The sequence below is a fragment of the Chanodichthys erythropterus genome, chromosome 5, assembly GCF_024489055.1.
Source record: "Chanodichthys erythropterus isolate Z2021 chromosome 5, ASM2448905v1, whole genome shotgun sequence".
Classification (NCBI taxonomy): domain Eukaryota; kingdom Metazoa; phylum Chordata; class Actinopteri; order Cypriniformes; family Xenocyprididae; genus Chanodichthys; species Chanodichthys erythropterus.
In genome coordinates this window covers 35,051,718-35,078,176 of record NC_090225.1, presented here as the reverse complement: position 1 = coordinate 35,078,176, position 26,459 = coordinate 35,051,718, and the positions used below count along the sequence as shown (strand labels likewise).

The 26,459-nt window shown below is 37.4% G+C and overlaps 1 protein-coding gene across 2 annotated transcripts; it reads left to right on the top strand.

Annotated features, from left to right (window-relative positions):
* Nucleotides 1-1,569: 1,569 nt before the first annotated feature.
* zgc:123010 (uncharacterized protein LOC641500 homolog) lies at nt 1,570-26,459 on the top strand. Of its 2 annotated transcripts, none has more exons than XR_010895237.1 (16): nt 1,570-1,765; nt 7,608-7,681; nt 14,504-14,584; nt 14,783-14,839; nt 16,809-17,000; nt 17,112-17,237; nt 19,688-19,736; nt 20,602-20,692; nt 20,777-20,918; nt 21,031-21,135; nt 21,658-21,736; nt 22,735-22,768; nt 22,887-22,961; nt 23,121-23,159; nt 23,427-23,530; nt 26,066-26,459. XR_010895237.1 is itself a non-coding variant. In XM_067386970.1 (16 exons), the coding sequence occupies exons 1-16, from the start codon at nt 1,711-1,713 to the stop codon at nt 26,190-26,192; spliced, it is 1,494 nt and encodes a 497-aa protein (XP_067243071.1). In that variant the 5' UTR covers nt 1,570-1,710; the 3' UTR covers nt 26,193-26,459. The 2 variants fall into 2 exon arrangements, 1 of the variants encoding a protein (XP_067243071.1); XM_067386970.1 differs by having other exon boundaries at nt 23,057-23,159.

Here is a 26,459-nt window from a genome sequence, read left to right as displayed (position 1 = left end):
ATTTCAGTAATGGAGAAACTTCTAAGTGTATTACTGCCCTCCACAGGTCACTATCACTTAGAGCACCTTTAAAGGTGCTGAAGAACATGTTTTTAAAAGATGTAATATAAGTCTAAGGTGTCCCCTGAATGTGTCTGTGAAGTTTCAGCTCAAAATACCCCACAGTTTTTTTAAATACATTTTTTAACTGCCTATTTTGGGGCATCATTATGAATGCGCCGATTCAGGGTGTGCGGCCCCTTTAATTCTCGTGCTCCACGCCCCAAGAGCTCATGCTTGCCTTAAACAACATGAAAAAAAGTTCAAACAGCTAATATAACCCTCAAAATGGATCTTTACAAAGTGTTCGTCATGCAACATGTCTAATCGCGTAAGTATAGTATTTATTTGGATGTTTACATTTGATTCTAAATGAGTTTGAGGCTGTGCTCCGTGGCTAAAGCTGACATTACACACTGTTGGAGAGATTTATAAAGAATGAAGTTGTGTTTATGAATTATACAGACTGCAAGTGTTTAAAAAATGAAAATAGCGACGGCTCTTGTCTCCCTGAATACAGTAAGAAACGATGGTAACTTTAACCACATTTAAAAGTACATTAGCAACATGCTAACGAAACATTTAGAAAGACAATTTACAAATATCACTAAAAATATCATGTTATCATGGATCATGTCAGTTATTATTGCTTCATCTGCCATTTTTCACGATTGTCCTTGCTTGCTTACCTAGTCTGATGATTCAGCTGTGTACATCCAGACGTCCTGCCCTTGTGTAATGCCTCTATCATGGGCCGGCATATGCAAATATTGGGGGCGTACACCCCGACTGTTACGTAACAGTCAGTGTTATGTTGAGATTCGCCTGTTCTTTGGAGGTCTTTTAAACAAATGAGATTTATATATGAAGGAGGAAACAATGGAGTTTGAGACTCACTGTATGTCATTTCCTTGTATTGAACTCTTGTTATTTAACTATGCCGAGGTAAATTCAATTTTTGAATCTAGGGCACCTTTAAATTTGGGCTCCACTGAAGTCCACTATATGGAGAAAAACCTGGAATGTTTTCTTCAAAAACCTTTTTTTTTTTTTTTTTTTTTTTTTTTTTAACTGAAGAGAGAAGGACATAGACATCTTGGATGACATGGGGGTGAGTAAATTAGCCTATCAGGAAATTTTAATTTGAAAGTGAACTAATCCTATAATACTTTTTATTATTATTATTATTATTTTATTTTATTCTTTATCATATTTGTTTCTGCCACTCATTTATTGTTCTGCCTACGAAATGTCACTTTAATATCCCAGTGCTCTCCACTTTATATTTGTGTTTATATTTATATATGGTCATGTTTACTAAATTTGTGTATGGTCCCATTAATGTTACTGTAAGTCTGAGCCTCGTCACAAGCATTTCAATGCTCACTTTCCCCAGTGTAATTGTGAAACTGACAAATAAATGCTTCTTGACTTGATTAAAAGTTTGGCTCCAGGACACAAGTATGGCCCCTGCGGCCCTTTAAGACGCTGGTTCTGGGAGGCGCTTGAGTACAGTTCAACACACACGCCTGACGCTCCGCTCGACGCCCAGGAAGAGAAACAGCCACACATATATCGCCACAAGTTTAAATATGTCGCTTCATTTGTTGTTTTAACGCGTATTCTGTCGTGTATATGTCCCTGTAGTCGTATTTAGGGTAATAATGCTGGATGGTTGGACTAATGAAGTTCAGTTTGGATTTTTGCCGGTTACTGGGGCTCAGCGGTGAGTTTCACGTTTGCATGGAAACTTTGTTTCTGTCTGTCCGAGTTATAAAGTTAGTTTTCCATGAATCAGAGCGTAAAACACAGGGCACAGTCTGCTTATCTCGCCGCAAGGCGCTTTAGTGATAGTGATATCATGTTGGTCAGTTTTATAAAGTGTACTGAAGAAATCATGATGCCAATTATGCAAATATTGTTTAATATAATCGTATCTGAGGTTGTTACCCGCATAGCTTTTATTTGTGTATGGTAATGTATCTAAACCTTAATATCTGTCAAATCCATATTTAATGCTAAATATTAAACATTACGAAGAATAGTTAATAAACTTAAGTTGTTTGTTTGTTCTCTCAGAGATTTTGTATTAATTTATTTACAATTGACAATGGAGTGAAGAAATGAAATCTATACGTTTATCACAGGCTTTTTGTTTAAACTGATTTGGTTTATTATTTTAAAAACTGATTCATATACTAGAAATCACATGCAACAGGCCTGTGAATCACAGACACACTAAACATGATTTTAACCGCGGATAATTTCCTGTTTAAATGTGTTTAAACATTTTCAGACAAACCAGTTCAGATTCATCCTGATTTAGTTATAATTTGTAATGGGTTTAGCAGGATTGTAAATTTTTAAAAGCACGGTTTGGGGTTTATAGGTTGCCTCAGGTCTAATGGCAAACATTTCTTTTTCATTCAATCATAAACATAAAGGTTCTTCAATGTTTCTTTAGGATAATCTAAAAATCTTATTATCAAAAAACATTTAGGGCTCTTGAGTTACCCATATGATTCTTAGGAGATTTTTTTCTCTTGGAAAATCCAAGCTAGTAGCTGTGTTTTGGAACATGATCACTGGTTCCTAGCTGGTCTAAGCTGGTAAACCATCTTGCTTAAGGTGGTCTAGAAGGTTTTTGGAATGTGGTAGCTGGTATATACACAAACACACACATATATGTATATGCATGCATGCCTCATTACCGACTGTTTCTATGGTCCACTATATGTAAGCTGTCCACCATATTGGAACGGTCAAACACTTGAACGTGAACATTTAGACGCATGAATATCTATATCTGCAATAGACTTCAGCTGATGATTTTGCTTAACTAACACAAAACAACAAGACAAAGGCTTTGGCTAACACTATTCAATAGTTACTATAGTAAAGTAATATTGAATTAATACATATTCCCTCTGTTTCACAGACAAAGCTTAAAGGTGCCATAGAATTTAAATTGAATTTACCTCGGCATAGTTGAATAACAAGAGTTCAATACAAGGAAATGACATACAGTGAGTCTCAAACACCATTGTTTCCTCCTCCTTATATAAATCTCATTTGTTTAAAAGACCTCTGATGAACAGGCAAATCTCAACATAACACCTGTTACATAACAGTCAGGGTGTACACCCCCAATATTTGCATATGCCAGCTCAAGCATTAGACAAGGGCAGGACGTCTGGATGTGCACAGCTGAATCATCAGACTAGGTAAGCAAGCAAGGACAACAGCGAAAAATGGCAGATGGAGCGATAATAACTGTCATGATCCATGATAACATGATATTTTTAGTGATATTTGTAAATTGTCTTTCTAAATGCTTCATTAGCATGTTGCTAATGTATTGTTAAATGTGGTTAAAGTTACCATAGTTTCTTACTGTATTCACGGAGACAAGACTGTCATTTTCGTTTTTTAAACACAGTCTGTATAATTCATAAACACAACTTCATTCTTTATAAATCTCTCCAACAGTGTGTAATGTTAGCTTTAGCCATGGAGCACTATCAAACTCATTCAGAATCAAATGTAAACATCCAAAGAAATACCATACTTACGCGATTAGACATGTTGCATGACGAACACTTTGTAAAGATCCATTTTGGGGGTTATATTAGCTGTGTGAACTTTGTTTAAGGCAGTCACGAGCTCGGGGGCGGGGAGCACGAGAATTTAAAGGGGCTGAGCTGAATCTGAGCATATTTAATGATTCCCCAAAATAGGCAGTTTAAAAAAATGAATAAAAAAAAAAATCTATTGGATATTTTGAGCTGAAACTTAACAGACACATTCAGGTGACACCTTAGACTTATATTACATCTTTTGAAAATGCGTTCTATGGCTCCTTTAAGCTAGTCCTAGACTAAAATGGATGTTTGAGCTGTCTTAACTCAATTTAACTCTTAACTTAAATCATCTTGCACTGATGTATCTTAAAATATGTCAGTGCCATTGTTTTGTCTCAAGATGCACACCAGTAATGTAACATTTTTAACATTTATAAAAGCTACATAAATGTCATAATTGAACTAAGGCCTAATCCTGGCTTAATCTAAGCCCTGTCTGTGGAACTGGGCGATTAAAAAACACAAACCAACACATTCCTATATTTGAAAGGTTATCCCATCACAGATCTCTGCATTTTTACAACCAGAGACTGCACAATGTTGTGGCGTCTTGGAAAAATCATTGATTTTTTTATTGTGAGTGATGCATTATTATTGTGAGCATCTGAAAAGTTGACTGTTCCAAAATGCCTGACATGTTGACGTGTCTGGAACGGTGGCATCTATACATTCACCAATCAGGCATAACATAATGTCAACCTTCCTAATATTGTTTTGGTCCCCCTTTTGCTGCCAAACCAGCCCTGTCCCGTCAAGGCATGCACTCCACTAGACCCCTGAAGGTGTGCTGTGGTATCTGGCACCGAGTTGTTTGCAGCAGGCCCTTTAAGTCCTGTAAGTTGCAAGGTGGGGCCTCCATGGATCGGACTTGTTTGTTCAGCACATCCCACAAACGCTCGGTTGGATTTAGATCTGGGGAATTTGGAGACCAAGCCATTCCTGAACCATTTTTGTTTGTGGCAGGGTGCATTATTCTGCTGAAAAAGGCCACAGCCACCCGGGAATACTGTTTCCATGAAAGGGTGTACATGATCTGCAACAATGCTTAGGTAGGTGGCACGTGTCAAAGTAACATCCACATGGATAGCAGGACCCAAGGTTTCCCAGCACAACATTGCCCAAAGCATCACACTGCATCCGCCGACTTGCCTTCTTCCCATAGTGAATCCTTGTGCCATGTGTTCCCCAGGTAAGCGACACACACGCACCCGGTCATCCACGTGATGTAAAAGAAAATGTGATTCACCAGACCAGGCCACCTTCTTCCATTGCTCCGTGGTCCAGTTCTGATCTCATTTGCCCACTGTTAGCGCTTTCGGTGGTGGACAGGGGTCAGCACGGGCGCCCTTACTGGTCTGCAGCTATGCAGCTCCATACACAACAAACTGTGATGTTCTGTGTATTCTGACACCTTTCTATCAGAACCAGCATTAACTTCTTGAGCAATTTGAGCTACAGTAGCTCGTCTGTTGGATCAGACCACATGGGACAGCCTTCGCTCCCCACATGCATCAATGAGCCTTGGCCGCCCATGACCCTGTCAACGGTTCTCCACTGTTCCTTCCTTGGACCACTTTTGATAGATACTGACCACTGCAGACCGGGAACACCCTGCAAGAGCTGCAGTTTTGGAGATGTCTAGCCATCACAATTTGGCCCTTGTCAAATTCGCTCAAATCCTTACACTTGCCCATTTTTCCTGCTTCTAACACATCAAATTTGAGGACAAAATGTTCACTTGCTGCCTAATATATTCCACCCACTAACAGGTCTATGAAGAGATAATCCGTGTTATTCACTTCACCTGTCAGTGTTCATAATGTTATGCCTGATCGATGTACATAGGTATGGGTTGACCAGCCGATGATCAGGCGTTCTGATACACAGGTTTAAGCTAGATTCTTCAGACCAGAGTTTTGGTGTTCTTTAAAGCACCAATACATGGATGATTTTCTAAAAAGCTGGAAAATGAACATTCTTTGAAGAACTTGAAAAGGTTCCCCAATGACATCAGGCTGTAAAGTCCCTTTAGCTTTTAATTGGAACCTATATTTATTTTTTTATGAATTGTCGTTACATGAAGTACTGCTATTTTGTGTTGTCTGATATTGGGCTGTACTCAAAGTTGGTGGTAGACATGTAAATATGCTTAAGAGAATAATCCATCATTAAATGCTATGGTGTGCATAGTTTTCTCCCACCAGGGCTGTTGCTGTACATTGCAATTTGCCTGTCTGTTACATTCACTGTAAAATGATCAGAGATGTCAAAGGTTGACAGGGTATCCAAATAGCTTAAATAAACATTGTTGTTAACATTTGTAACATGTCTTTACAGTCCTTTTCTGCATGCAAGTATTTACTTATTTGTAGCATGAATCATGATTGTCGACTGCTGTTTTAATCAAATGGATTCTGCATACTGACTGGCAGCAGTGAACTGTATCAGCCGGGATTTTTGCATGGAACAGTTTGCATGTGTCTAGCTGGGGGCCATCTGCGGTTTCTGTATCTTAGCAAAGTAAATCAGTGCTTTAGACCGCCATTGTCACAAGGCTATCGAAGTGTGAGATGAGTCACTTAAAGGGAAGTTTGCTGGTCGATGCATCACTTCCCTGCAACCACAGGACTCATCTCAGATCACGGCCTGCATCTTAGATGAAGCAGTGCATGCATTTGCATTTGTCTGAGATATGTGGTGCTACTTTGGCTGTGATTTATAACTGAAGGCAAACTGTGTGCATCTGTTTGCTGTATGTGAACAATTATGTGGGATATTAAGTGTGTTGTAATGGCTAATGGGAGTGGTTGAAGATACAGAAACCGTGTTTTTTAGAGTGTCTAATGTATCTTCACTTCTCTGTACCAACGGATTCATTCAGTTAGCAAGCTTGTAAAATTGTCTCTTTCTGAAACGGGAATGGTTTTGTTTGGCTAAGAAATGGGGAGAAGAAGAAAAAAAAGTGGGTCTTGGTCATTTTGTGTTATGTCAAACAAAAATGTGTGTTTACAGACATTGTGCAGATGGTTGCGTATTGTGATAGGTATTAATCAAAGCCCTGGGCTGAATAAAGTATAAAACTATCACTGAGCTGTCAGGAATCCCATAAAAGAAAACAAAACCTGAAAAATTTAGTCTGAAAACCATCTGCTTTGTTTAGCTAATGGCATAATCCAAAAATCTGTCGTTGGACGATCTTCAGAGAAAGTATTGCTTTACTAGGCCGCAGTTTAAATGGCTTTCTTGAGGAATGTTTTGAGCTGTGTAGTTTATGTGAGGCCGTGTAGCTTGGAGAAATGTCTGCAAGGTCTAATTTTACCATTGCTGCAGGGGAACTTTAGGATAGCTGACAACTGAATTGCAGTGCTGCAGGGCTTTAGGTCCCATGTTTGTTGAGTGAGTGTGTTTTTCTTTGTGCTGATGCTGACTTATTTTACTCCGGTTTTTCTGTGGCAGACATGATGTGAAATTAAAATCTTTGCACAGCTGGACCCTGAAAATGCTAAGTAAACAGACATCAGCAGTCAAGGCTAAAAATATATAACATAGGCTTTGAGTTTATGTACAATATTGTATAGTGGCTAGTGCAATTAGAGAAGTAAAAATCAAGATTTGGTGGCGAGGGACGTTTTCATGGGTTTTTACTAGTCTGACTGAAATGTGTCATTTCATAGTCACAAATGTATGGTATTGTCTTACTTTGAGTGTCATGTGAGCATTTACAGTTTATAAAGAACTAGGGAATGGTAAATGTTTGGATTTGACCACATAATCTAATACAAAACAATTGCGTTGATTATAATTTCTGCATTATTGAATGTTTTTAACTCTCAAAACGTGTGGTGTTTGCTAATGCTGCTCTAGTGATTCTATTGGCTTGAAGTGAACTTTGGACTTAGGAATTGTTTTCTCTGCATTTTTCCACAGGCTCCAGTGATGAGAGGCCAGAGGAGATGGACACAGGTGCCCTCCCCGGGCAGAATGACGACACACTCTCACAGGTACAAGAACTTTGGGCTTTTTTCATGAATTGAAAAGGTTAAATCAGTAATGAGAATGACCTGAATGTTCCCCTGTTGTTTTTGAATAAACTGCTTGCATTTGTTTTCTGACCAATAGTTTTAAGTCAGAAATTTAATTAAAATTTAATTCAGGTCTTTTAACAATTGTGGCTATTCTTTTTAACTATTCCTGATTAGGGTTGCAAAGGGGTGGAGAGTTTACGGTAATTTTCTGGAAACTTTCCACGGGAACTTAATCTGGGGAAATTTTTAACTTAACAGGAATTTGTGGGAATTTATGGGAATTAATTGGAAATTAAGAAATTTTATATAAAATGTATCACACACACACACACACACACACACACACACACACACACACACACACACACACACACACACACACACACACACACACACACACACACACACACTATAATATAATATAATAAACATTTTGTTTTGTGATAACATTATTTATTTATTTATTTAATTATTTATACCATTAGTGTTATTTCAGATCATTCAGAAATCATTCTGATATGCTGATTTGATACTCAATTATCAATGTTAGAAACAGCTGTGGTGCTTAATATTTTTTTGGGAACCTGTGATACTTTAAGGAGTTATTGATGAATAAAGTGTTTAAAAGAACAGCATTTATTCAAAATAGAAATCTTTTGTAACAATACAAGTCTTTTGAATAACACTTTTCAGCAATTTTACACATCTTTGCTGAATAAAAATATTAATATATTTCCAAAAAGGAAAGAAAAAAAAATACTGACCCCAAAATTTTGAATGGTAGTGTATATTGTTACAAAAGATTTCTATTTTAAATAAATGCTGTGCTTTTAAATTTTTTTTTTTTTTTCTTTCAGGATTCTTTGATCATTAAAAAGTATCACAGGTTATAAAAAAAAAAGTAGCACAACTGTTTCCAACATTAAAAATTGAGTATCAAATCAGCATATTAGAATGATTTTTGAAGGATCATGTGACACTGAAGACTGGACTAAAGATACAGGAAATTCAGCTTTGCACCACAAAAATAAATTATATTTTAATATATATTAAAACAGAAAACCATTATTTAAAATTTTAGTAATTTCACAATATAATTTTTATTTTTTTTTTTTCTGTATTTTTGATCAAATGTGTATGTTATGGAGGAATGCAGAATGCATGCAGGGGGTGTGGTCTCAATAGCCCTGCAGTAAGTAGTGTGCTGTGTGAATATGATTAAGTAATGTGCAGGATAAAAAAAATTGCATTAAATCTGGTTGTTTTAACCAAGATTATGCTGAAAGATGTTTTTTTTCCAACTACATTTAAAGTTTAAGGTTAACCTGCACACACACACTCTCTCTCTCTCTCTCTCTCTCTCTCTCTCTCTCTCTCTCTCTCTCTCTCTCTCTCTCTCTCTCTCTCTCTCTCTCTCTCTCTCTCTCTCTCTCTCTCTCTCTCTCTCTCTGTGTATATATATATTACACTGCTCAAAAAAATTAAAGGAACACTTTTTAATCACAGAATAGCATCAAGTAAGTTAAACTCCTGGGATATTGATCTGGTCAGTTAAGTAGCAGAGAAGCTTGTTAATCAATTTCCTTTGCTTTGGTGTTAATGAAATTAGGTGATAATGAAAACAGGTGCTCTAGATGGGCGACAATGAGATGACCCCCAAAACAGCAATGATTTTACAGGTGGAGGCCACTGACATTTTTTCCCCTACTCACCTTTTCTGAGTGTTTTTCACTAGTTTTGCATTTGGCTAGGGTCAGTGTCACTACTGGTAGCATGAGGTGAAACCTGGACCCTACAGAGGTTGCACAGGCAGTCCAACTCCTCCAGGATGGCACATCAATACATGCCATTGCCAGAAGGTGTGCTGTGCCTCCCAGCACAGTGTCAAGAGCATGGAGGAGATTCCAGGAGACAGGCAGTTACTCTAGGAGAGCTGGACAGGACCATAGAAGGTCCTTAACCCATCAGCAGGACCGGTATCTGCTCCTTTGTGCAAGGAGGAACAGGATGAGCACTGCCAAAGCCATACAAAATGACCTCCAGCAGGCCACTGGTGGGAATGTCTCTGACCAAACAATCAGAAACAGACTTCATGAGGGTGGCCTGAGGGCCTGACGTCCTCTAGTGGGCCCTGTGCTCACTGCCCGGCACAGTGGAGGTTGATTGGCGTTTGCCATTGAACACCAGAACTGGCGGGTCCGCCACTGGCGCCTGTGCTTTTCAGATGACAATATGTCCACCCTGAGCACATGTTACAGACACGAAAGGGTCTGGAGAAGCCGTGGGGAACGATAAGCTGCCTGTAACATCGTTCAGCATGACCGGTTTGGTGGTTTGTCAGTGATGGTCTGGGGAGGCATATCCATGAAGGGACGCACAGACCTTTACAGGCTAGACAATGGCACCCTGACTGCCATTAGGTATCGGGATGAAATGCTTGGACCCACTGTCAGACCCTACGCTGGTGCAGTGGGTCCTGGGTTCCTCCTGGTGCACGACAATGCCCGGCCTTGTGTGGCGAGAGTATGCAGGCAGTTCCTGGAGGATGAAGGAATTGATACCATTGAATGGCCATCCTTCATCTCATTAGGAGCATACAAGCATACAAGCATGTGGGGGCCAAACAAACTACTGAGTACCTTTTTTTTTTTTTTTTTTTTTTTTTTTTTTTTTTTGAGCAGTGTGTGTATAATAAATATATCTATTAACAATAATATATAATAATAATAATTATTATTAGTGGTGGGCCTTTATCTGCGTTAACGTGAAACTCTTATTGGGCGATTAAAAAAAATATCGCCGTTAATCTATTCTCAAAGTTGGGTTGGGAGCTGGGTCTATACTACGCAAGATATGATGACTTTCACCTTGATATTTTAGCGCGGATGTATACCTAGCCGAATTGACCCTTCGCAAAGACCCGCCCCCCTTAGTTACTTTTGCTTTGTCCGACAAGCCGTGACGCTGTCACGCCACACAGTGATAATGCATCACGGAGCAAAGAGGACACTGAGTGACAACACGTCGACAGACAAGAGAGAGCAGGTTTCTTATGATATTTACCAAAGTCCCACCTTTAAAAAAAAACACAGTTTTAAGAATTTCAAACAATAAAAACCGTTTTGTTGCTCTTTATTGTGTCGTGGCCATGGTCGTAACAGATTGCTGTAACGTTAGCGCCTCAGCTCAAGAGGCTCGTGAACTGATCATCTCTTACTACGAGTCCGTTTGTAGCATCAAATAAACATGAATGAACATGAGAATCAATGTTGTTTCTAACGCGGAAAGATGTCAATATACACAATTTTTCAAGTTTAACTCCACCGAGGTTAATCTTCTAACTCTTATCTGCTTTGTCGGACAAAATAGCGGATTACTTTTAGTCATTTGCTGCGTCCCAATTCGCCTACTTTTGTTACGCCCTAAAAGTACTCTTTCTGTGAACAAAAGGTACTTACTTTTGAGTGTGTAGCAAATGAGTAGACAAGCTTTGGGACATACTATCACGTCATACAATCGCGTCTTTTCTCTCTGTCGCATCCTGTCACTGTAAACTGGCCTGTCAATCATCTTACATCCTCCACATTTCCTACCGTATCGGAGAGAAATGCAGCACGTTGATCTGCAGTCGCAAGTCTTTCATGTGGAGAACTCTCCTCATATTAATGCATAATGATGCATTTAAAAGTTAATGGCCAATCAGATCTTTATAAAAGTCGACATTGGTATTTGCAGATGAAAAATAACACATACAACATTAAAATAAATATTTTCTATCAGTTTGAACTGATTATTAGTGAGTCAAACAACCTCTCAGCGTCGATCATGCATATTCGCCATGTTTTGTAGTTTTTAACACTTTACTCGTGTTTGTAGTTCTGAACTGAATGCTCGTCCAATGCGCAATTTTTTTGTGGGCAATGTTAGCCTCTATAGTGTGCACGGATCCACACTTCAAAAATCTACCGGAAATAGTAGACCGTCTGGGGACTTTTGGCATGCTCTTTTCAACATACTATGCTTTGGAACACTTATTTTAATCTCACATACTATTTAGGATGGAGAGTACAGACATTGGGATGCAGGGACAATTTGGGTATCTCACATATTCTGAATGTCTTCGGCAGAATTCAAATGAGCCATTTTAATCTAGATTAATCTAGATTAATTCCAAGATTAATCTAGATTAATCTAGATTAAAAAAATTAATATATGCCCACCACTAATAATAATATATATTTCTATATATATAATTTTCCTTGACTGGCAAACGCTACAATTTCAGCTTGCACACACTCCGCGTCTCTTCGATCGGAGTAATCAATGCATGTATCGATGCATATTGATACTGAAATATCTGAAATGCTTCCAATACCAATACCACTTTCTCGCTCTCTCATCTCTCCAACAGCAAGTTGATAAACAAACCCGTTTCCGCTCACTCACACATTTCATTTGCTCCGGATTAATATTGTTGGTGTTACAGGGCTTGAATTTCACCATGTGATTGCACATAAGTATACTCATTTCTGCAGATTGTGTGCCCACACCCAAAATGCACATAAAGCCACCTTTCAGTACTAAATTGAGTTCTTTTTCGCCACTTATTGCACTTAATCAGTCAAATACACACAATAATTTCAAAATGCTTGTCTTGGCGCATATTCACGTACACACTGTCAGTTATGTTTTTAGTGAAAGTAAACAGTAGAGAAAGAAAACACATGTATAACAGTATAATGGATCTGTGCTTCAGGTCTTAAAGTGACAGCAGCCTAATATACCTGCTGTCAAATTATGAGATAATATTAAACATATTTATATGCCAGTTTTTCCTAATGGTATTGACGTCAAAATTGTGGCTATAGTGAAAATCCTGAGTGGCTACTAACTTTGGAAAACGGTTAGCCACAGTGGCTCACTTACTTATCTTAAAGGTTCTTTGATTAATTTTTACTTTTTTTAACTTTAGTTAGTGTGTAATGTTGCTACATAAAAAACATCTGCAAAGTTGCGATGTTCAAAGTTCAATGCAAAGGGAGATATTTTCTTTTACAGAAAGAAATCACTTTTTAAGGACTACAACAAATGGTTAGTAGGGACTACAAAGAGCTTCTCCCCTAAAATTTACATAAACCCTGCCCCCGGGAGCACACAACAAAGTGGGTGAGGCTATGTTGAGCTGCTTTAGAGAACCGGACTGCTTCACAAATGAGGGTCAGTTGGATTTAGCTGGATTTGCTTAAAGGATTAACATGATGGCACATGCTAGTTGAATCAACTCCACAGCAACTACATAAATATATCCACTAATCATTCAGAAACATCCAGATGCATTCTAAAAGTTGTAACTTCTCCCTGAGTCTCTCCATCAGTGTCTGACTCCGGTTTGAACAATGTAAGGCTGAACACCGTTACTGACAATCATCATTTTGGCTGCGTGAGATTCTCCAGCTTTGTTGTTGTTGAGCAACTGAAGAGCGAGCTGTTAAAGCTTCGCCCTCTTTTGAAAAGCAGGCCAGGAGCAGCAGCTAATTTGCATTTAAAGGGACACACATAAAAATGCTGTTTTTGCTCACCCAAATAGGGGCAAATTTGACAAGCTATAAACTTCAGACATGTCCTGGGGACACCAGAGACTTATATTACATTTTGTAAAATGGCATTATAGGTTCCCATTTAAATTAACTTTTATTCAGCAAGGACTCATTAAAATGATCTAAACAGACAGAAAAGACTTACGTTACATTAGAATGTTACCAAAAAATAAACAATAAAAAATAAATAAAATTTTAAATGCTGTTATTTTTATTCAAAGAGTCCTGAGATTTTTCTTTCCACTTTTTTTTTTTTGTTGTCATGGTTTCTGCAAAAATATTAAGCGGCACAACTGTTTTATATTATAATTGATAATTATAAGAAATATTTCTTGAGCACCAAATCCGCATATTAGAATGATTTCTGAAGGATCATGTGACACTGAAGACTGCAGTAATGATGCTGAAAATTCAGCTTTGCATCACAGGAATAAATTATATTGTAAAATATATTAAACTACAAAAGTTATTTTAAATTGCAATAATATTTCAAAAATATGACTGTGTTTATTGCATTTTTGATCAAATAAATGCAGCCTTTATGCACATTTTTAGAGTTTTTTCAAAACCATAGGAAGAAGTGAATGAACTTTATCTTCTAGTCATGTCTCAACATATCAATTGGGTTAAGGTCAGGTCATTGTGCTCAAAACAGAGATACTCCCAGCATATTTTTTTGCAGTTGCTTTGAGGCTCTTTTGTTCCAAGAAACACTTTTTTTTTTTTTTTTGGTGAATGTTTCACATTCATGCTGCAACATTCAGTCTTATCTATCCAAGATAGTGTGCATTCTTCCACGGACTGTATAATATTAGACGGTTGTCTGCTCACCAGAAATTGTTACCCTGTGGTCACCTTTAAGAATTTAAGCTTTGAGTTAGATTTTATTTTGGTTAACCACTCATAGGGAGAGCAACACTGGCTTCATTCATTTGTACATTGTCAATCAGCATATGGATTTATGGAAACCAAAGTCCTTTAAGGTGGTTTTGTATCATTTTCAACTTTGTTTTAGTGCCTATAACTAAAGAAGTCTTTCTTAAATGAGGTAAAATTCCCTTCTTAAACATCTTTGATAAAGTAACAGACCTCTGTTTGCTGCTATTTTGCACAGTGTTTCTCTTCTGTAACCAATAAAGTACCTGAATGTCCGTTTGTTCCTGATACCCTGTCACATTTGGGTTTGTGTGTGTGTTTACAGGATGTCTTAAATGGTGAGGAGGGTCTTAGTGATGAGGAGAAGGCCAGAAGGAAAGCAGAGAGGCGCAAAGCCAAGAGGAAGGTGAGAGGAGATAAACTTTACCACACTAAGGACAAGAATGAATCACCTTTAACACAGAGTTTACTGTCACGGCAGATCTATTAAGCATTGTTTTAAATATTGCTCTCATTGTGAACGGAGCCATAATATTTGGGATTTCATTATGTGCATTGTGTTGCTGCCAAAAAAAGAAATGATTTATTTTGTTATTTTTTTTAGCGTCAACGGCAGCGGAAGAAACTAGAGCGGGTTAAAAAGGATGAAAGTACTGAACAGGTAAATTGAAACTAGTTTAATGGTGAGGATGGCATGAGGGCTTTGACACAGGATGTGTTCCTTTTTTAAAACATTGCAGCAGATCAGTGCATCTCATCTAGGTTAACCACAGATACTAGGTATTTAAGAAAGCATGTTAAAAATAAAGTTTTTTCTATGCAGTACATTGAATGTCAGTTTTAAAACATACAAATATAATATTAGGTCTGTTGATTTAGTTGATTTAGTTATGGGGGAAAAAAAATGTTTTAAAATTATTAATGCATTTAACGCACCCGCCCCGCCCAAGACCTACATTTTTTACGTATCTTATTTATTGCTCTTTTCCACTGCATGGGACGGCTCAGTACTGAACGGTACGGCTAGCTTAAATAGTACCACCTTGCTTGAGGTTCCAAGCGTGCCGTACCGATACTAAATGTGACATGTAAACACTGCAGATCACTGATTGGTCAGAGAGAATTGTCACTACCAGCGTCATTGGATTTGAAACACGAGACACACAACCTGCTAAATTTAAATAGTCAGTAACAGCCACTGCATTATCACTTCTTCTTTTTTTTCTTTTTTTTTTATAAACAACTTGCTTTAAACGACCATCTCATGCAACTTGAAAAAAGAAATGGCTGTATTGAGGTCAGTAGATGAGGTGCAGACTCGTTTGTAGCCGAGGAGCGGATCCATGGCAGTAGAGGTGGCGCAACTATAACGATCAGTCCAACCAATTTGAAGTGGTGCAGTGGAAAAGCAAACCGAAAGTAAGCGATCTGATCTGAGCCGTGCCGAACCGAGCCGAGTCATTTCACGCGGTGGAAAAGCGCCAATAAAGTATCATTTCATGACAAAAAAATGTATTTCCATATTTCCATATTAATAAAAACCTATTAAAGGTATAGTTCACCCAAAAAATAATTTCATCTGTCATCATTTGTTCACCTTCATAGCCGTTGAAGCCTAAAAGTTTGTGTAATAAATTCTATGTTGAATCAAATAAAATTTAAATATATTTTAAAGTTACTTTTTGTAATGTCTATTTGATGCTTTTCTCATTTAACACAATAATGACTTTACATTAACTTTTGGGGCTAATTTCTCAGCCAAATTTGATGTGCGATTAATTAACCGCCACATCGTGTAACATTTTTAATCGTTTGACCACACACACACGCGCACACACACACACAACTGTTCAAATGTCTGGATTCGGTAATCATTTTTTCAATGTTTTTGAAAGAAGTCTCTGATGCCTACCAAGTCTGCACTAATAAAACAGTAAAATATTATTGCCATTTATAATAACTCTTTTCTATTTTAAGATCTTACAATGTAATTTATTCCTGTGATGGCAAAGCTGAATTTTCAGCATCATTATTCCAGTCTTCAGTGTCACATGATCATTCATAATTCATTTTAATATGGTGATTTGGTGCTCATGATAAATTTCTTATGACGTTCTGCCTAATATATTAGTGGAAACTGAATGGTCCGTTTTTTGTTTTTGTTTTTTTTTTTGTTTTTTTTTAGGATTCTTTATTGAATAAAAAGTTCATAATTTATTTGAAATGAAATGTAATTTATTTGTAGCAATATAAAAACTCTTTACTATCACACTTGATCGATTTAATGCATCCTTTCTGAATAAAAGTATTCATTTCATTCAAAAAATATTATTGACCCCAAACTGTTATAGATTTAAAATAAAAAAAAAAAATAGTACTTAGAGTTAAAATCAGTACTCTTTGATATTTAATTTAATTAGAGAACTGTTGGCTAAAACAAGATACATTTATTTTAGAAGGCCAGGCATTTGGGTGACACTGATAATGCCTATAAATGCAGTTTACTAGGTTGTATAACAGAGGTACTTTGTCTATTGTCATTTTTTTTAACTTGAGCATGTATACACGCTATTACGCTCCTAGCTCAACAAGCAATACACGCTTTTAAAAATGTGATTTTTCTTTTTTAGGGGGAGGAGAATGCTGGAGCTGATTCTGAACTCGATGAGTCTGAGGACTCTGAGTCAGAGGAGGTGGAAGTTATTGGCCTTTCAAAGGTGGAAGAGAAGCCTGTCGCTCCTCCAAGTACCAGTCCTTCCGGACCTCCTCTGGCTTCAGGGAACAAAAGCAACCGGCAGCCGACGGCCCGTTCTAGTGAGGAGGTATAAAAATGGAGACAACCACACTGCCATAGCTGATGGACTTCCAGACTTTGCTGTTGAAATGTTTTATTGTTTAAATTGCTGACTTTGGCACTGTTTCCTCATTTTCAGGACCCAGGGTGGGATGTGAACAGTGCTTTTGTTGCCAATGCTGTCAGTCACATTCGACCCAAAGCTAAAAGTAAAGGAGCTTACAAGTCGAAAGAGAACAAGGAAAATGAGAGCAGGACTGGAGAAGTGAGTTTAAGTGTTTATTCAGTGTTCTATGGAGCCCATAACTGCTGAACTTGGGCGTTGGGATTATTGGGTATTAACGTAGTTCATAAATCTGTACGGTGCTGTCACTGTGGACTTATATGACACGTTTTATTCTTTCAGCTGGTAGAGATGCCACTGTCATGACAGGTTGCATGTTTCATCATACTTTGCTTCTACTCAGCAAGCCCAGTTCACATTATGCCGGGTACATACTGCACGATTTTCACACACTACAATATAGTCTATTGTCTACCATTTAGTAGCTGCTGTGTGCACGTTACTCGACAGATTGGTCGCAGGGTATCGCACAATACACAACTTTACGATAGGAAGAATCGACGAAAATCTGTCTGTTCTTGTTAAAGGCACACTATGTAAATTTTCGCCACTAGAGGTCGCTTATTCAAAACAAAGGCATAGCTTGATGACGCCTTGATTTCGTGGAATCATGGGAGGTGTTGTCTTTATGTCTACAGCCGGTGGAAAAGAATCAGGACAGGACTCGGGCAGGAATCATGTTCTTTAATGAGATTATTACCGTTACTGTAGTATGAAGCAGAGCAGGGCCGAGTGCTGTGTGAGCAGAAACGAGGCCGCTGGAGCGATTGCTAATGAGAGACGAGTGCGATGCGCGTCACGAGCAGCAGAACTTTTATTATGCCGTAGTCGCCGCTTCCGCTTCTTCTGGTCAAGTGTATGTGTGGTGAAGCAGTACTGATTTATCATACTAGATACATTTGTGTGTTGAAAGTTGTTTGTGCTACTCTGCGTTCCCTCAGGGGCTACTGTGAGACACTTGTTGAACACTGCAGTAAACTAGATCGATATTAGGCATGATAAAAAAATGTTACTCACAGTAAATCAAGAAAATGAGATTTAAACAATAAGACTTACTGTGTTGAGCTATATAACATGATTAGTTTTCTGTCGATGAATGTTTCCATCCAAACAGTTGCTCACCTGTCTAATAAAACGTATAGCCTAATATATTAAAGCATCTTTGGTGTTTCCATGGTTTCTTCAAAATAAAACCGGAAATCGAGGGTAACACGGGTATGATGTCATCGATAGGTGACACACAGACATGGTCCGTGTCCTGGATAAATTGCTTATTTCTCTGGCTTTAAACATTCTTGGAAACATTTGGGATACTGTAAGTACACAAATCAACAAATATATAACATTTTTCTAGTGGTGTTTGGATATTTTAATCCAAAAATCTTACATATTGTGCCTTTTAAAGCAGATCTATTATGCCCCTTTTTACATGATGTAATGTAAGTCTCAGGTGTCCCCAGAATGTATCTGTGAAGTTTTGGCTCAAAATACTCCACAGATCATTTATTTGTTGTAAATGCCCATTTTTGAGTGGAAGGAAAAACTGTTTTCAATCATGTATCTTTAAAGGACGTAGAACGTCTTTTTAAAAGATGTAATACAAGTCTAAGGTGTCCCCAGAATGTGTCTGTGAAGTTTCAGCTCAAAATTCCCCATATATATATTTTTTTTAATAAATTTTTTTAACTGCCTATTTTGGGGCATCATTAAATATGAGCCGATTTAGGCTGCTGTCCCTTTAAATGCTCACGCTCCCCGCCCACTGAGCTTGCGACTGCCTTTAACAGCATAAACAAAGTTCACACAGCTAATATAACCCTCAAAATGGATCTGTACAAAGTGTTCGTCATGCAACATGTCTAATCGCGTAAGTATAGTATTTATTTGGATGTCTACATTTGATTCTGAATGAGTTTGATAGTGCTCCGTGGTTAAAGCTAACGTTACACACTGTTGGAGAGATTTATAAAGAATGAAGTTGTGTTTATGAATTATACAGACTGCAAGTGTTTAAAAATGAAAATAACGACAGTCTTGTCTCCGTGAATACAGTAAGAAATGATGGTAACTTTAACCACATTTAACAGTACATTAGCAACATGCTAATGAAGCATTTAGAAAGACAATTTACAAATATCACTAAAAATATCATGTTATCATGGATCATGACAGTTATTATTGCTCCATCTGCCATTTTTCGCTGTTGTCCTTGCTTGCTTACCTAGTCTGATGATTCAGCTGTGCACATCCAGACGTCCTGCCCTTGTCTAATGCTTGAGCTGGCATATGCAAATATTGGGGGTGTACACCCTGACTGTTATGTAACAGGTGTTATGTTGAGATTTGCCTGTTCATCAGAGGTCTTTTAAACAAATGAGATTTATATATGAAGGAGGAAACAATGGAGTCTGAGACTCACTGTATGTCATTTCCATGTACTGAACTCTTGTTATTTAACTATGCCAAGATAAATTCAATTTTTAATTCTAGGGTACCTTTAAATGCAAATGAGCTGCTGCACCCCACCCTGCTTTAAATCGCAATTAATATATTATACTTTTTTTTCCTTCTTTTTTTTTTTTTTTTAACAGGACATTGGCTTATCAGATGCTAAAACTAAAAGAAGTGCCATTCTAGTAGGTATGTAATTCTTTCACACAAACAAAAAGATTCAGATTAGTGAGAGAATGTATGTCCAGTATGTGAATGTTTTTGTAGTTCACCCCAAAATTAAAATGGACATTATTTACTTAGTATTAGTACAAACTTATATGATTTCTTTCTTCCATTGAACATAAAATGTGAAACTTTGTCAAAGGACATTCATTAGGAAAATGAATTAAATGTCATAATTTGGCTTCAGAAGTCTTGGCTTATGAATTGCATGGATTACTTTTATGGTGCTTTCTTTTATCTCTTTGGAATTGAGCCCCTAAAGAAACATGGTCATAGGAAAAAAAAAAAATGAGATGGAAGGGAATAAATAAATAAATAAATAAATAAATAAATAAATAAATAAATAAATAAATAAATAAATAAATAAATAAATAAATAAATAAATATTAGTGCTTTTGCATTCTCTCACAAAAGTTTTGCGTTCGCTCGTAAAACTTTGCATTTCCCCAAGAAACTTTGCAAACTTTTGTGTCCTTTGCAAGCGAAGTGTTTCAGGGGAATGCAAAAGAATCTAAATATATTTCTTTACCCTTCACCATTTTTCCCTTTTGGGGCTTTTACTTTAAACCTTGACAGCCCCAGTCCACATTCACTTTCATTATATATAAAAAAAAGATATTCCAGGATGATCTTCAAAAAGAAGTACTCTTTGTGTTCCTTGGAAGAAAGTCAGTCATACAGGTTTGAAATGACATGAGTTTGAATTAAAATTGAAATTTTTAGGTGAACATTATTCACAATTGAGTTTCACAGTTTATCATTTTTAATCGTGTGCTGTTCTTTGCTTATGCAGTCTCCTCCATATCATCTTTCTTTCTTTTCACTCCAGAAAAAGGGATTCGATTCGTTCAAGAGGGCCAGTACACACAAGCGGTTAGTCTGTTTACAGAGGCCATCAAGTGTGACCCGAAAGACTACAGGTGATGCTTTGATTTGACTGAAACCATATCCACATGTCTTTGCTTTTTTGTTTTCATTAATTCACTTTGAAATTTTGAAAACAGGTTTTTTGGGAATCGCTCCTACTGCTATTGTTGTCTGGAGCAGTACCCTCTGGCCCTCGCAGATGCCGAGAAGTCCATCCAGATTGCTCCTAATTGGCCCAAAGGCTATTACCGTAGGGGAAGTGCACTTATGGGGCTTAAGGTGCGACCCAGTGGCATATTTGTTTGTTTGTTTTTTTTTTCTCTCTGTATATAGATTGAATCTGCATTTAGGTGAGTATCAATAAATTTGCATGTGGGTGTGTTTGTAATAGAGGTACAGTGAAGCTGAGAAAGCCATGGAACAGGTGCTAAAACTAGACCAAGATTGTGAAGAAGCCGTCAATGACCTCTTGTACTGTAAAGTGCAACAACTTACGGTAAGGGCTGGATCTCTTATTGTTACTCAATTGGTAAAGCATGGAGCTAACAATAGGGTTGTGGGATCACACATAGTGATAAAACGTGTCAGTTGAATGCACAAAGTTGTAAAATCTTAAGATAATTAGTCATGAATCATTTACTATATTTTTGTTGTTCCAAATCTTTGTTTTCCTTTCAGTGGAACACCAATGGAAAAAATGAGCATTTCAGTATGACTCATCCATGTGTAATTTTTAGAGCTGCATAACTTTGGCTGGAATAAAAACAGCTCAGACATGCTAAGCATCTCCTTTTTTGTTCCACCGATGAACATTAGTCAAGCAGGTTTTGAATAACAGCAGGATGAGTAAATAATTTTCATTTTTGAGTGAATTATTCCTTTGGATTTCTTAGAATGGGGTTAGATTTAAAAATACTTAGTTTGGAAGCAAAAATAATGCAATCCAGGTATAATGCAAAAGAAAAGTATATAATTTCAGGCCTGTAATGGATAAAGGCTTTTCCTTCCTTCTTGTTAGGATCTTGGATATGATGAGGAGCAGAGTATTCATTTGCTGGAAAAATACAATACAGTGCAGGCCGTTGTTGCAGCGAAGGGTAAGAGCTCATTGTCTTCCTGTCTGATTTTTCACGGAAATGAACCACCTGAGGGTGCTATTGGTACACTCAGATTTAGTTCAGATACATGAACATTTTGGTCAAAAAAAAAAATAATGGGCAGTTTGACCAGAAATCACAGTACAAGTTATTTATCACACACAGTACTGTAGAAACGGTACTATTATGAAATATTACAATTTACTAGAACATTTTCTATTTTAATATATTATAAAATGTAATTTACTTGTGAAGGAAAAGCTGAATTTTCAGCATTCATTACTTCAGTCTTATCACATGATCTTTCAGAAATCATTCTAATATGATGATTTGCTGCTCAAGAAACATTTATTGTTATTATCAATGCTGAAAACGGTTGTGCTGCTTAATGTTTTTGTAGAAACCGTGAGGTATTTTTTTCAGGATTTTTTTGATGAATGGAAAGTTCAAGAGAAAAGCATTAATTTGAAATAGGAAATCTTTTGCAATATTATAAATGTCCTTACTTTTGATCACTTTAATGTGTCCTTGCTGAATAAAATTATTAATTTTATTAAAAGATAAAAACTTTGAATGGTAATGTACAGTACTTTTTATACAGGGTGTATGTTATGACATACATGTTATTTAGCCTGGAAATAATAATAAGAATCTTTACAAATAAAAGTTACTTTAACTTAAAAAAAAAAAATATTCCAAACCTGGATATAAACCAAAAGATAATTATTCATAACAAATGATTAATTATTTTGGCATTGTGCAAATAAAGATTAACTTTGTGCAACATGAGTACATCTAAAATGATGAACTTATTAAAAAAACTATTGATTTAAAGTCTATATCATTGCTGCAAGATACCATGTTGCTCGTCCAGCATAAACAGCTAAACTTTGCTTCACATTGTACATAATATCAACCCTCTGATAACTAGGCACACTCAGTTAATTTCTCATTGGTTAATTTGTAATGTTGTAATAATAAATTGAAATATTTTACAGCTTCAAATCAGGACTGTGCTCTCCTCCAGCCAGGGTAAGCTGACCGCAGTATTTCTTTTCATTTATTTATTTATTTATTTATTTGTGTTGTTCTTTCCCTCTAATCCTATGTCCATATTTCTCGTTGGCTGTCTCTTATTCGCCTTCATAAGTCCTTGCAATTCCCTGTGGGTGGGCAACGTGACCACAGAACTGACAGAGAAACATCTGCGGGACCTTTTCAAAATGTGAGATCTGATGCCGCATCGACTTTTGCAATATTTTAGTTCTGAAATGATTTCCTATGATTTTTGTTTTAATTTTTGATGATGATGTTTGCCAGTTACGGAGAAATTGACAGCATTCGGGTTCTGCATGAACGTTTCTGTGCATTTGTTAACTTTAAGAATGCCAACATGGCCTCCCGTGCAATGGAGAACCTCAATGTAAGTGAAACGCTAATAATAATTCATTATTATTTATTATTTGTTGTTATTGTTATTATTTGTAGTAGTAGTAGTAGTAGTAGTAGTAAAGCCATTTTTTATCCTAAATGTTTAAAATAGTATTACAAATAATAAGTGTAAACAAGCTTTTTTTTGAGCTGTATATATTTTTACAAAAATAATAGTAGTAGTAGTATTTTAATCAAGCCTTTTTTTGAGCCTTATGTATTGTTTATATACTTGTATGCGAAACCTTTTGTAAAACAGGGACATTTTATTGAGAATACCCGGCTAGTGGTTCGATATCCAGATCGACGGATTCAGAAAGTCCTCCCAACACCTGCCATTCAACAACCTGCAGGGGCTGCTGGGTAATTTTTAGTCTCTGTGCTAATTTAGTCTCTGTGCTATTAATGGGATATTCAACCCAAAAATGAAAATTGTCATCATCATGTGCTGAACACGAAGATATTTTGGGGAATGTCGGTTATGTCTAGGGATGGAAGGGCTAACATTTTGTTATGTGACGATTGTATGTGTAGGTGGGAATGGCAAGAGACGCAACGTAAACTGAAATAATGCAAAAAGGTATTTATTAACCCAAGTGAAAATAAAAGGAGTGAGTAGTAATGATGATAAATAGGTACAAAATATAAAAAACAATATATACAAAATGACTTGCAATAAAAATAAACCCAAGCTGAAGGGATGAGAGCAGCATGAAAGAGAAGAACAAAAAAACAAATCCATAATGCACTGCGAGAGTCGCACATCGAATGAATTCCCGCTTCTCACCTGAAGATTGCGCCCACAGCTGAATCTTCCATCCATCAACTTTCCAAACTGCTGGTCCAATGTGGCTACAGCGTAATACAGATATAAATTCTTTTTTTCACTTGGTAACGACAAACACTAGTAAAGATTAAAGGACAAAGGTGAAAACGAACCAAGTCAGAGCCAGAGACGACTACCACGTGCTCACTTTGGTGTGCTATTTAAAGGGGTGGTTGATCTATAATTTCACTTTTTCTTCTTCTTTTTTTACTTTAGTTAGTGTGTAACAATGCTGTAAGAGCATAAATAACATCTGCCAAGTTATGACACTCAAAGTTCAATGCAAAGGGAGATATTTTCTTTTAAAGAATTCTCTAAGAACTACAACAAACTGCTGGTAGGGACTACAACAAGCTTCTTAGTGACATCTTTAACCCTAAAATTTACATAAACCCTGCCCCTGAGAACACACAACAAAGTGGGTGAGGCCATGTTGGGCTGCTTAAGAGAAGAGGAAGAGTTGTTGTAGTAGAGTGTTGTTACGATGCCGTCATTTTACACCGTACTGCTTCACAAACGAGGGTCAATTTAATGGTGGATTTGCACAAATGATTAACATGACAGCACATGCTAGTCGATGAGATCAACTCCACAGCAACTACATAATTTATCCACTAACCGTTCAGAAACATCCAGTTGCATTCTAAAAGTTGAAGCTTTTTCCTCAGTCTCTCCATCAGTGTCCGACTCCGGTTTGAACAAAGTAAGGCTGAACACTGTTACTGACAATCGTCATTTTGGCTGCGTGAGATTCTCCACCTTTGTTGTTGAGCAACCGAAGCGTTTAACAGCGATCTGTTAAAGGAACACTCTACTATTTTTGAAAATGGGCTCAATTTCCAACCTCCCTAGAGTTAAACAGTTGAGTTTTACCGTTTTCGAATCCATTCAGCTGATCTCCGGGTCTGGCGGTAGCACTTTTAGCCGCAGCTTAGCATAGTTCATTGAATCTAATTAGACCGTTAGCATCTCGCTAAAAAATGACTAAAGAATTTAGATATTTTTCCTATTTAAAACTTGACTCTTCTGTAGTTACATCGTGTACTAAGACCGACGGAAAATGAAAAGTTGTGATTTTCTAGGCCAATATGGCAAGGAACTATACTCTCATTCCAGCGTAATAATCAAGGAACTTTGCTGCCGTACCATGGATGCAGCAGGCGCAATGATATTATTATTTTCAGGCGCTGCGTAATGTCATTGAGCCTGCTGCACCCATGGTAGGGCAGCAAAGTTCCTTGATTATTACGCTGGAATGAGAGTATAGTTCCTTGCCAGCTAAAAGTGCTACCGCCAGACCCGGAGATCGGCTAAATGGATTCGAAAACGGTGAAACTCAACTGTTTAACTCTAGGCGGGTTGGAAAATGAGCCTATTTTCAAAAATAGTGGCGTGTTCCTTTTAAAGCTTCGGCCTCTTCTGGAAAGGGGGCCGGGAGCAGCAGCTCATTTGCATTTAAAGGGATACACACAAATACGGCATCTTTTTGCTCGCACCCAAATAGGGGCAAATTTGACAAGCTATAATAAATTATCTGTAGGGTATTTTGAGCTAAAACTTCAGACACGTTCTGGGGACACCAGAGACATGCAAATGGCATTATAGGTCCCCTTTAAACTCTAGTGGAAGACTTGATTGGCGTCATGGAAAGTTAACGATGACGGACAGCTGCTCAGGCCAATAGCAGTCAATAGGGGTGAGCCTAAGAATGACAGGGAGCAAGGGAGAGAAAAAGGGGAAAATACATAAGCACACCCACAGGGACGTAACAGTCGGTAACAAAACCCCTTTGATGGTGTCCATGAACTGTTTGGTTACCCATATTCTTCAAAATATCATCTTTATGTTCAGAAAAAAAAAAAAAATCATACAGGTTTGGAACAATTTGAGGGTCAGTAAATGATGACAGAATTGTCACTTTTGGGTGAATGATCCCTTTAATGAGAAAAATAATTGTAGTTTCAAAAGGTTTAATATATTTGGTGCGGTTTTCTTTAAGAAGTTGTAACTACTGTATGTTCAAACAAATGTTCTTTGAAAGCAGTGTCTACACACATCTGTATTTCTTCTAGGCCAAGACGCAGAGGTCCTGTCAACGGAGATGAGTGTTACTTCTGGAGGACCACCGGTTGTCATTTTGGAGATAGGTGTCGCTATAAGCACATTCCCGATCACCGAGGCAAAGACTGGCAACCTTGAGTCAACACTAGCCTCTATTCCTCTCCCTAAGAACTCTGGGAGTTGACTGCATGACTGTAGGGACTGTAATCTTCACTTTGATTATCTGTAGGTCAGGACCAGTATTGTGGATCAGCGTCTTACGAAAGCTCTCTTGAGGTCAGAGTACTTTGAACCTCACGGGGTTTCAAAGCAGATGGGACTATGGGAAAAGTGTCTCTTTTGAGGTGAGGTTTGGGTGGTGCAGAGTGGCAGAGCATCGCTGCACCGCATCGCCGTCTGCTGAGG